Source organism: Chironomus tepperi, unplaced genomic scaffold (genome assembly GCF_022539635.2).
Source record: "Chironomus tepperi strain 1889 unplaced genomic scaffold, CSIRO-AGI_Ctep_v1 contig_174, whole genome shotgun sequence".
Taxonomy (NCBI): domain Eukaryota; kingdom Metazoa; phylum Arthropoda; class Insecta; order Diptera; family Chironomidae; genus Chironomus; species Chironomus tepperi.
In genome coordinates, this window is record NW_027226296.1 from 527,442 (window position 1) to 538,807 (window position 11,366).

The 11,366-nt window shown below is 34.6% G+C and overlaps 1 protein-coding gene across 4 annotated transcripts in view; it reads left to right on the plus strand.

The window, feature by feature from the left end:
* Nucleotides 1-10,889, plus strand: part of LOC139089053 (transient receptor potential-gamma protein-like) — a 123,046-nt gene extending 112,157 nt beyond the window's left edge. For 3 of the 4 annotated variants that reach the window (XM_070638481.1, XM_070638480.1, XM_070638482.1), the window contains 7 exons: nt 327-434; nt 516-711; nt 1,557-1,620; nt 5,441-5,571; nt 5,710-6,277; nt 7,572-8,071; nt 9,708-10,889. In XM_070638481.1, coding sequence (XP_070494582.1) covers nt 327-434; nt 516-711; nt 1,557-1,620; nt 5,441-5,571; nt 5,710-6,277; nt 7,572-8,071; nt 9,708-10,028 — 1,888 coding nt within the window. In that variant the 3' untranslated portion in view covers nt 10,029-10,889. Of the gene's footprint in view, nt 1-326; nt 435-515; nt 712-1,556; nt 1,621-5,440; nt 5,572-5,709; nt 6,278-6,384; nt 6,751-7,571; nt 8,072-9,707 lie in introns of those variants that run through there. The other variant, XM_070638483.1, reaches the window with a different exon arrangement.
* Nucleotides 10,890-11,366: the final 477 nt, after the last annotated feature.

The window sequence follows — 11,366 nt, forward strand, 5'->3', positions numbered from 1 at the left end:
CTGTAATATTGTTGCTATATTGACTTCGCTACTGGTCCAAGTCAATTGTAACCCAAAACCTCCTTAGGATGACTTACAAAGCTAGCTTTATTGCTGCTTATCGCTTGTCAATCACCAATTTGAAATACTCCTTAAAGAACAAAAACACGTTAGACCTAGACATCATCTAGACATTAACCTGTCATATCATATCTTCTATTCACCCGCGACTGTCTCAGTCAACAGCTTATTTCCGTTTATTCCTCTCCAATCCTCAAAAATGCGCCCCAAAATCCTCACCACAAAACAAACTCATTACTAATTTCATTCCCTATCTATCCATCAAGGTATTATGCTGACTTGGAGAAAAAACGTTGTCCGGAATATTCATCCTCGGCCGCATATAATGGCACCATCGATTCAAATGCGTGCATCGTATGGAGGCGATTTACGAAGTAAGTTATAGTCGTTTCTGATTTATATTCTTGTACATGACTAACTTTTTTACATTTTTTTCATCCATTCCAAATATATAGTTTATTTGAAACAACGCAAACATTGTTTTGGGCGGCATTTGGTCTCATCGATCTTGACAGTTTTGAATTGGATGGTATAAAAATATTTACGCGTTTTTGGGGAATGTTGATGTTCGGATGTTATAGTGTAATAAATATCGTTGTTTTATTGAATTTGCTCATCGCAATGATGAATCACTCATATCAATTGATATCGGTAAGTTTGCTTCATGCTTCGGATAAAATTGAATTTTTTTTTTTTTGTGTCTTTTCTTCTTCTTCGTCGGCATCTTGTGATAAACAAATACATTAATAATATCTTGAATGAAGGTATCCCGAGCGGCACGATGCGGTGAATCGCATTTATGGGTCGAAATCAGCCACTATGGTGCCGTTAGGGCAGCATCTGGTCTTACAGTTGACCCCAAACAGACAAGGACGTGCGCATGAGTGTGCTCACGAAATTGACGATGTTCAGCTATATTGATTGAGTAAACTCATTCGTACGCTCATTTAAGTGACTGTCCTCATTGTCTGTTAGGGAATTCTATGACGCAACGGTGTCCTAACGAACACTATGTGCTGCTCGGGTATCTTGTAGCTATCCCGGACTTATGGGAATATCACAAATCGGTGAATTAATCCGATTTCCGGCTCTAACCCTAGCAGGTAAAGAGACTGCTTTTAAGGTACCTTAGTGGTCTTCCTATACCATAATTGCATACTCTTTGCCTGTTGAGGTAAGCCTGTGTGACTCTGGATCCTGATTTAAAACAAATCCAACACCAAGTCAGAATCACTTCGACCTGGAACCGATCTATTGATCCATTAACCGATTTGTGCTGTTCGGGTTTCCCTCATTCTACAAACTTTTCTCTCTTGACTGATTTGGCAACCACCAATGGGAAATTTAAATACTAAAAAATTCAATATCGCTGTTGTTCTTTGCGTTTCATCGTAAGCAGGAAGAAGAAATTGACAATCTTTACAGACGTGAATCTAAAATAAAATGTAAATTTAATATTATTTTTTTCTATTTTCTCATGTTACCTGTTTCCATAGGAACGTGCGGATACTGAATGGAAATTTGCAAGATCGAAATTATGGATAAGCTACTTTGAAGAAGGTAAATTACGTTGAATGTTTAGATGAACGGTTTGTTAACGGCTGTAATGAAAATTGGGAGAAATTTATTAGCTAATCATGTTGTCTGAAATTTATGTAAAGGAATGAAATGTGCAGATATTTGACATGAAATGTTTAAAATGTGTATGGGTGGATGTTTTGGAGGTTTTTAAAGACTTGGGTGGAAGGAAATGGAATTTTCTTTAAATTTTGGAGTTGTTTATTTCTGGGAATGACTTATTTGTGTTTCGAGAGGGTTGTTGGAAGATTTTTGAGTTAGGGGCCAATAGCTGTTTAGCTAGAGTGATCCAGAATCGAAAATTAAGTCCAGTCGGTAAGGATTGTCCAAAATTGCAGGTCTGGAGACAAGAAACGCAGATTTGCAATCTTGGACAATCCACAAGGTTCAATCCAAAACTGGAGGCCTATATTTGAAATGCAGGAACCTTGGATGAATCTTGGCAGAACTCTAATAATTTAAAGCAATTTCATGAACAAAACTTGAAGATTTGGCAAATGTCTTCCAAAAAATTCAAGAAAAATAAAAAATTTCGTGCAAAAAATGGAACGAATGAGCTTTTGACCCCAAAAACTCCCCACTGGATATCCCCCTGATTCCTACATCAACCTTCAAATTCCTTCTACCCACCAATATATCCTCCCACAAACCAATCGCACAGAACAGCAATTAAAATGAAGCAAAAAAAAAATTAATGAGATTTTGAGCCATGCCTTAAGCTTTGCTGATGACGGATTTAGGATAAGACTGATGGATGACGTATTGTTCCTTTATCTTGTCTTAGATTATCTAATACACAAACACTTCCAGCATCTTTAATTGTCATGGCCTTCAAATCGGAATATTTTATGAAGGCACAAAATCCCATGAAAAGGCATTTGAGAATTGACGTCACTTTTTATCATGTTGATGAATGAAAAATGCTTTCAATGATTCCAAAAGTACTTAATATGAATATGACAGATTATGTTCATAAAATTTTATGATAAATTTAGAATTTGCTTCCGTTTATTGAATGAGGAACTGAATTGGATATTAAAAGACATTTGTGCCATCACCCATACTCGACTGAAATCTGATACCTCCTGGGTAATCTTGACGATGACAGTTTTTTATGAATAATAAACATGACCTTCAATGCTGTATTTACTGTGGTAAAGACAGACCATTTTAATGTGGATAGAATATAAGATAAGGTCGGATTTGGATGAAAATCTATTAAAAAATTGTCGACCATTAGCAGACATTACCTGTATAATCTCCTTTGATGCATCTCACCGACTTTCATCTTTTTTGTTTTGTTCTCAAATATTTATTAAGCTTTTGGGGGATTATTGTTGATGATTTTCATGGGAAATTTGACGTTTAAGTTGACCTTTGGATGGAACAGTTGTTGTGTGAGGGTGTGGTGTGGTGGGTGTTGAGCTTGAGGTGTATTTAGAAGGGAGGAGGTGGGTTTGAGGGCAGGGGTGAATTCAAGAAGAGAAATATCCGCTTTTTGTGGACAAATTCTTCAATTTTTTAGGGTATTTCATGTAAAATATCCATGCATAAACTATCCCTGTCATCCTACTTCACCCCCTAAAATTCCAGAACATAGCCCAGTCTTCTGCTACCTTTGCGTTATGCTTTGAATAAATGCTACTTGATGCCTTTAAAGTAAAGCTTGAAGTCAATTCGAATTGTGTATCGAGTCAAGTCGAGTTTTCCTCACAAAATCCGAGTCGACGTCAAGTTCTGCTCGTTCAGCTCTGCCTTTAAAGTGAGTCTCCAGAACAAAACAATCCCTCAAGTCTTAAAAAATACTTCAATTATTCTCAAATTATGCATAATTGTAAGTCCCCCAAAACTTCATAATAATCCTCACAATAGCTACTTTCCATAAACTTCTCCTCATTCCTCAAAGAACTTAAATTATTAGTTCCATCAAGTCATAAAACAAAATAAGTTTTCATTCCTTCTTCTCCTCCACAGCATAAAATTATTCAAGGAATTTAAGGATTTTTCTTCTTCCTTTAACATTCATAAACTTATATCCGAAAATAACATCATTGTATAATTGTGCGATAAAAATTCTTTCTATAAATACCCATTGTGTATCTCCCTTTTGGCTATAAAGCCTTCTTTAAAGAAATAACTGAAAAAAAAAAATTACAAAAGTCCTCGTGTTATTAATCGAGGGACTTAAGCGCATTTTTGTCCCAGCGATCAATAATTGATTAATAAATCACTTCCAGACCTCAAAACCAAAATCTAGTAGGATTCAGGGCACTTCCTAGCCCACGAAACGAGATCCAGTAGGATCTCCAGAACTTCCAGAACTTCAAAACGAGATCCAGGAGGATCCAGATCTAAATACCAAGATCCACTAAGATCCAGGTCAATTCCAGACCTAAAAACCAAGATCCAGTAAGATCCAGGTCACTTCCAGGCCAAAAAAACAAGATCCATATATATCTTCCACAAATTTAAGAACTTCATCCCTTAACGGATTTTCATAATTCAAACCTCATAACGGTCAAAAAAAATTCAAACATTATTCAGTAAACACTGTTAAAACATCGAAAAACATTGAAGAACACTGGAAAACAATGAAAAAACGTGTTGTTGTTTTTGTTATTGTTGTATATGAAAATGAAAAATTGTTAATTATAGCATTTATGTGTTGATTTGAAACTTCTAAATGACCGATAACCCAATAACTCGATGGAACTGAACTATTAAAACAATCTTGAGCTTTCTACGATGTCTAGTTTTCGAGATCTCGATCACAGCCGACCGAACGAACAAAGTGTCTTATTAAGCTACCTTTTTGAAAAAAATTTCAAAAATGCGCTAAAAACTTTCCCACGACCTTTTTTTTGCTCGTTCCTCATTTATTCAAAATGAAAAATATTTCCTCAGCGTCATCCTTGTGATCTTTAAAAATTGGTTGTATTTTATTTCCTTTAAAGGGCGTTTGTAAATGATGTTTAGTTGTTTTAGGGGAATGGGTAGCTAGAATTAGGAGCACAGTAGGAAATTTTCCATTCTTTAGTGAGTTTATGAAGATTTCTTAGGATATTTTTGCGTCTGGTGAGATTATGACCCTAAAATGCATTTCCTGCGGCCTACACCAACCTGCGAACTAACCTCTATCCCCAAGTTTAATCCTTCCCAAGGTATGCAGTCAACTCTCTTTAAAGTGTTAAATACACTTAATGTACTCAATGAGAAGTCTTTAATGTACCCTTAGGTATGCAATTATGGTATACAACTACCTTACCCTAAGGCAGACAGGGACGTAGCAGACTACATGAAACTCAAAATTTATCGGGTTTTTAGGAATTTTGTTTCGAAAAATTGTAGTAGATTGAAGACTTTTGTCCAAAAAGAGGAACGGGAGTATTTGATCTTCTAGCCTTCAACTCTCTGGTATCGAACATATCTTAAGTATACACTAGGGCAGTAGTGGGCAACCTTTTGTTTTTAGAGCCTATTTTTGTTAAGCCTCGATTGAAAGAGCACACGGTATTCGGTACATGGAATTTCCTCATAAACCTAATGCAGGTTACCCACCATAGCCTTAGGCTATGCACTAAGAGTATTTAGTATATGCTGTAATAGAGCTACAATCCTATCAAATATCATGCATAACAATATCATACCATCTAATTGTGGGATCAATAAACAATTTCCTTTTTATACCGACCGTCACTTACAAAACATCTCTATTATCTCATTTTTTTCTTCCCTTTTTTATGATTCTTCTTCTTCTTCCCGGAATCACGAAATGAAAATACATAAAAAATCGAAAAAAAAGGAGCCACATGTCCGCCGCCCTTTAACATCATTCCAACACCAAAATCATTGCTGTATTTTATTCAATGGCTGAAGAGGAAATTTTTCGGACAATCGAAGGCAATAAAGAAGGAGCATATGAAGACAATAAGGGTAAGAGGAAATGCCCATAAATTTATGAACGGAATGGCCATAAATATTCATTTTACAGAATATATTTCTTATTCCAATGAGTTTTATGGCCCATCCGAATATGTGAAAATTTGTTCATTTTTATGATTTTATTTACAGAAAGTAAAGCAGGCAAGCGAACGAGATTTTCGTTATCAAAGTATTATGAGGAATTTAGTACGTCGGTATGTGACGGTGCAGCAGAGGAAAGCCGAATCACAGGGAGTTACCGAAGATGATGTTAATGAGATTAAGCAAGACATTTCAGCCTTTCGTTGTGAACTCGTTGAGATACTTAAGAATAGTGGCATGAACACGAGCACTGCCTCGGGCCCTGGCGGTGCTGGTGGCAAGAAGAATCGTCAAAAGGAGCGACGCTTAATGAAAGGTTTTAATGTAGCGCCATCAATACAATCAGCACAATTAACACCATTAAGTGAACATAGCGGTAGTTTCCCTCTAGATCATCATGGCTCTCATGAATTATCAGCCCTTAGTGGTCTTTTTGGACCAGGAATAACACCTAGAAAACATACAGGTCCAAATGCATTACAACAACAAGATCAACAACAAATATCAACATCACAAAGCTCATTCGGCGATTCCATAAATCCCATTCATAAACTTAGTCGTTTTGCACCTAAATTTCATTCGAAACGTAATGGCGGTTCACATAAGAGAAAGTGGGGTAATTATTGTTGAATGTGATGCCTTCTTTTTTTGATTTCTTTCCGCTACATTTAGACAATCTTTTTGTTTTTTTTTTTGTATCCATTATCCCATAAACCATTTTAGAATTCAATGCCATATTACACATGAAAAGACACAAACGAAATAAACAGTCATTGATTCACAGCCGGTGTGTGCAAATTAGATTCCTCGACGTTATTCGGAAGAAATTTTGACGTGAAAAATTATTGATTTTTGAGAGAAATTTTTAATATTTTTTGGAAATTTTTGAAATTTAAAAAATTGGTAAATAAACAGATTGGAGATGAATTTACTCAAAATTACGGCTCGTGACTTTTAGTTGATTAACATGACTAACTGGCAACGTGTTTTTGGAATTATTGATTTGAGGTCGGCTCCTTCGATGCTTCACTTTTAAAGAGAATTCGGCATGAATCCCTGAATCCCTGTTTCCCTATACCTCTGTATCCATGTTATCCCTGTGTATCCCTGTGTATCCCTGTTATCCTTGTGTATCCCTGTTATCCCTGTTATCCCTGTGTATCCCTGTTATCCCTGTGTATCCCTGTGTATCCCTGTGTATCCCTGTTATCCCTGTGTATCCCTGTTATCCTTGTGTATCCCTGTGTATCCCTGTTATCCCTGTTATCCCTGTTATCCCTGTGTATCCCTGTGTATCCCTGTAGCAGGGATATCCCTCCATCTCAGTTATCCTTGTATCCCTGTTATCCCTGATCTCTGTTTCATTGTAGTATTATCCTTATCTTTTTAACGGATAACGAAAAATAATCTTAACTTCACCCTCCTGTGAACTGTCCCATACCAAAAATCTAAAATAAATCTACATCCTATACCAAACCTCAAAATCATAATCAAAACATCAACCACAGAATAATAAACTCAACAATCCAAATTAATGTTCCAAAATGCCATCTAAATTCCCCAAAAAACTAACCACAACAACCAATATTTGCACTCATTGGATAGACCTTCAAATGAAAGGTTCGAAAATTTATCGTCAATTATTTGTCATTTGTCCTTTGATTAATTGACAATGTCAACATCCAATAAATGAACTTGAGTCTTGGTCATGGCAATAATTTATATTTTTAACCAATTACACACAACACAAAACATTTAAAAACTTGATTTTACTTCCTCCAATCACATTTTACCATTTTTTCTTCTCTCTTCTCTCTTTTTCTTCTTTGCTGCTGATGCTGCTGCTCATTTAAAAAAAAAAATGATTAAAAATATCAAAATTTTTCCCAAAAAAAAAAAAAATAAAATAGGGACATTAATAGAAGCGGCAAGATCAGGTAGCGTATCACGTTTTATCGGTCGTTCACGTTCCGAAGATTCAGTATGCAATTCACCACCGCCTATCCATAATCGCAATGAGTCAGCGAGCATTAGTCCAAACTCTGAAGAAGCGGTAACTGAATCACCGACAGATTCCAATCCTAGTTTAGATAAACCCGATGTTGAGCACCATCATCATAAGCACCAACATTCACGTCAACAAACGACCGAACAGCACAAATCTCCAAATAAAAATAATAATGATAATAGTAATGTGCATAATAGTTCCCATAATAGCAATAGCAGTAATAATACTAAGAAAGAACATCATCACCTGCATATGCCGCATGTCAGTTTAAATTTCAGTGCGCTTGCGGCACTTAAGCGTAAACGAAAAAAATTTTCAAATAGTCGGAATGAAAGTCCTGTGCTAGAACCACCTCCCGAGCATACGTCACCTTCATCTAGTCTTAAAAAAACTCTTAAAAAAGTAAATCAAATTATACTCAATGTTATACTTGTTCGGGTATAAATGGTGCTTTTGTGTATTATTTTTTGTGTCCTTTTTTTTGAATAATTTTTTATGATTTTATTTTTTGAGGAGAGAACGAGAATTGATATTTGAAAATCTTTTACAATCTCTATCAATAGACTGCAGTATTGTTAGCATAATCATGACAAGATATAATGCTAGTAGGTTCAATATTTTTACGAAATTAATTGATTTGCTTTCTAATCTTTTTTTATTTTTTTGCTTCATTATGGTTAATTTGTGAGGATTTTGAGAAAGTGTTAGCTTTGCATAACAATGCAGGATTGTAGTTTGGAAATTGGTGAAAATTAGAATTTTGTGAAAAAAGCTAAATTTGTTTGTTAGAATATCCAGCTTTAATGTCAAAAAAGCTAATTTTTGCCAAAAGCAATATTTTCTAGGCAAAAAGCAAATTTTTCTTCGCAATAAGCTCAATTTTCTTTGCAAAATCTAAACTTTTTGTTGCAATGTTCAATTTTATGTCATAAAACTCAACTTTTTTGTAGAAAGCCCAACTTTCTTGTCAAAATGCTTATTTTTGTAAAAAATCTCAATATTTTTTTGGCAGAAAGTACAACTTTCTTATCAAGAAGCTCAAATTTATTGACAAAAAGCTCAAATTTATTGACAAAAAGCTCAAATTTTATGTCAAAAAGCCCATTTTGTCAAAAAAATCAACTTTATTAGCAAAAAACACAACTTTTTTGTCAAAAAATTATCATTTTTTTCAAAAAGTTTAACCTTTTTATCACAAATCTCAATTTTTGTCAAAAATTCGTCTTATTGTCAAAAAACACAGATTTCTTGGCAAAAAGCTCATCATTTTTGTCAAAAAGCTCAGTTTTCTGTTAAGAAGCTTAACTTTCTGTAAAAGACTGAACATTTAATTCAAAAAGCTCAACTTTTTGGTCAAAATGTTAAATTTTTTTGTCAAAAAAACTGAACTTTTTGGTAAAATGATCAACTTTCAAACTGTCAAAAAGCTCATGTGTTTTTGTCAAAAAGTTCAATATTTTTATAAATTTGTTAAATTCAAGCTTTAAGCTTGCTTTTCCATCAAAATCTTCACAATATTTTCAAAATTCAAAACTTTAAAATCCAAAATCTTAATAAAGTTTCTAACTTGATTAATGCTTATAACTCCAATACCTATCGCCCAGCAAACACCTCATCCTCAATTATTTACTAAAATTTCTAATTCAATTAACTTTCTTCTCTCCTCAAACTACTTCATAATCAATGAAGCTTAATTGGATATCATGTTAATAATTTTTGCTTAAAAACTTTAAAGCCACAAATTATTTCAAATTTACACATTTTTTGTTGTATTTTCTATTAAAACTTCTTCAACAAATCTTGAAACTCAACAAGATTTCCCAAAAAAAAGCTCGAGTGTGCTTTATAAAAAAGCATCCAAGACATGCAGCTGTATGAAGCACTCTCGGCTGTTATTTAATTTATAAGAAGCTCCTTAACACTCGAGTGAATGGGTTTGTGTCTGTAGAATAGCATGAATAATATTTGAAGACATCCACCTCATCCTCAATTTTAATTCCTCAATTAATCGAGAATCTTTCATTTTTTCCCTATAAAGACGTTACAAAGGGCATCTAGTGTACCCACACGTCCCTCCGTACCTGAAAAGCGTGAAGTATTTCAACCGCGTCACGAGAAAACGCAAAGTCAAGATCGAACGGAAGTATCACAGGAACAACCAGAAGCTCCACCGATGAGTGCCTCAACAACAGAAGAAAGTGTCGCACCGACAAGTACGGAACCATTATTAAATTTAGCACGTGGTAGTCTTAGTATGACTAGTAATATTAAATTCGAATTAAACGGTCAACAGGCACTACCAAATCTGCCTAATATAATACCATTGCAAGGTCATTTACATCAACAGGGATGGTTATAGAGATTATATATTTTTGATTGCTCGCTGCCCACATTCATACTTAGTTAAAGATATAAGATGGATTAATTTAAGTTTTATACTTTTATTTGTGCTTGTTATGTGCTATTCCAAAAAATGATATAAGCATACAAACATGTTGTTATTACTTGATATTTTTGTATGCTGTCTAGATGTTATTGGGACTCAGTTTCTTGAATCTAATCCCTTTTTATTGTGTTGATTTATAAAAAAAAAAGGAACAACAACAAGCAATTGAGTCCCTTTTTGTAAATTTATTTTTTCATTAAGATTAATAGGGATTGTTAAGGAAAAATGTTTTTGAAGGTCAGAGTTGTCAGGAAAAGAGACTATGAATGTCATGGGGAAGTCACTTTGTGGATGTTTAAGGCATTTTCAAATGAGGATGAATTTTAATGGGAATTGTTGGGAATATTCACTATTTATTGGCAGGATGCCTTAACAGACATTGAACATACAGATACCTAAATGAGCGTATCCATGAGTATCCTCGATCAATATGGTTGAGAATGCTCAATTTTGTACGAACACTCATTAGTATGGTCCTTGTCTATTCAGAATGTCAGTAGATCCCTGGGTGCATTTACAGAGGTGTACAATTGTAGCTGTTAAGACCTTATGATCCACAGCTGGGCGTTAAATGGGTCATGAGACTAATGATGGTTAAACGAGAGAAGGTTCGCCAGACACCAGAAGTTAAGCAATTCTCAAATGTTCTCTGCTTAAAGAAAGGCGCGAAATTGAATTGCAAAATTAACCCAGTACTTCAAGGGCGTAGCTACAAATGGTTGATTTTTGTGGTTTTTAAATTAGTACGACTTTAAACACACCATACTCCTTCCTTTTCTTGCCTCGAATATGCTTTTGGTTCTTGAAAAGATTCCTAAAGCTTGAAGTTGATTTCAAGCTTTGCAGTGATTATTTCATAGCTTTGCACCTGAAGTGCTATAATATTTTGAATCTGATAACAGGTAGAGCATGAAGTTGATTCAAGTTTTGTATAGAGCAGAGCTCGAAGTTGACTCTAATTTTGTATGGACTCGACTCTACTCGACTCGACTCCATACAAATTCATCAAGTCGACTAAAAGCTCCGATACAGAGTCGAGTATAATTTTGGATAGAAAATCTAAGTAGACTCTAATCTCAGACTAAGCCATAATCACAACAAATCAACCACAATTGTCTAACATCACTTTAAAGTCACTTCCCCTTGACTATAGACTTAATTTTCTCAGAAAAAGTTATTTACTATAAAAATCCCTTTTTCTCTTACAACAATAACCATCAGCAGCTATGTTTTAAAAAATTGATAAAACAC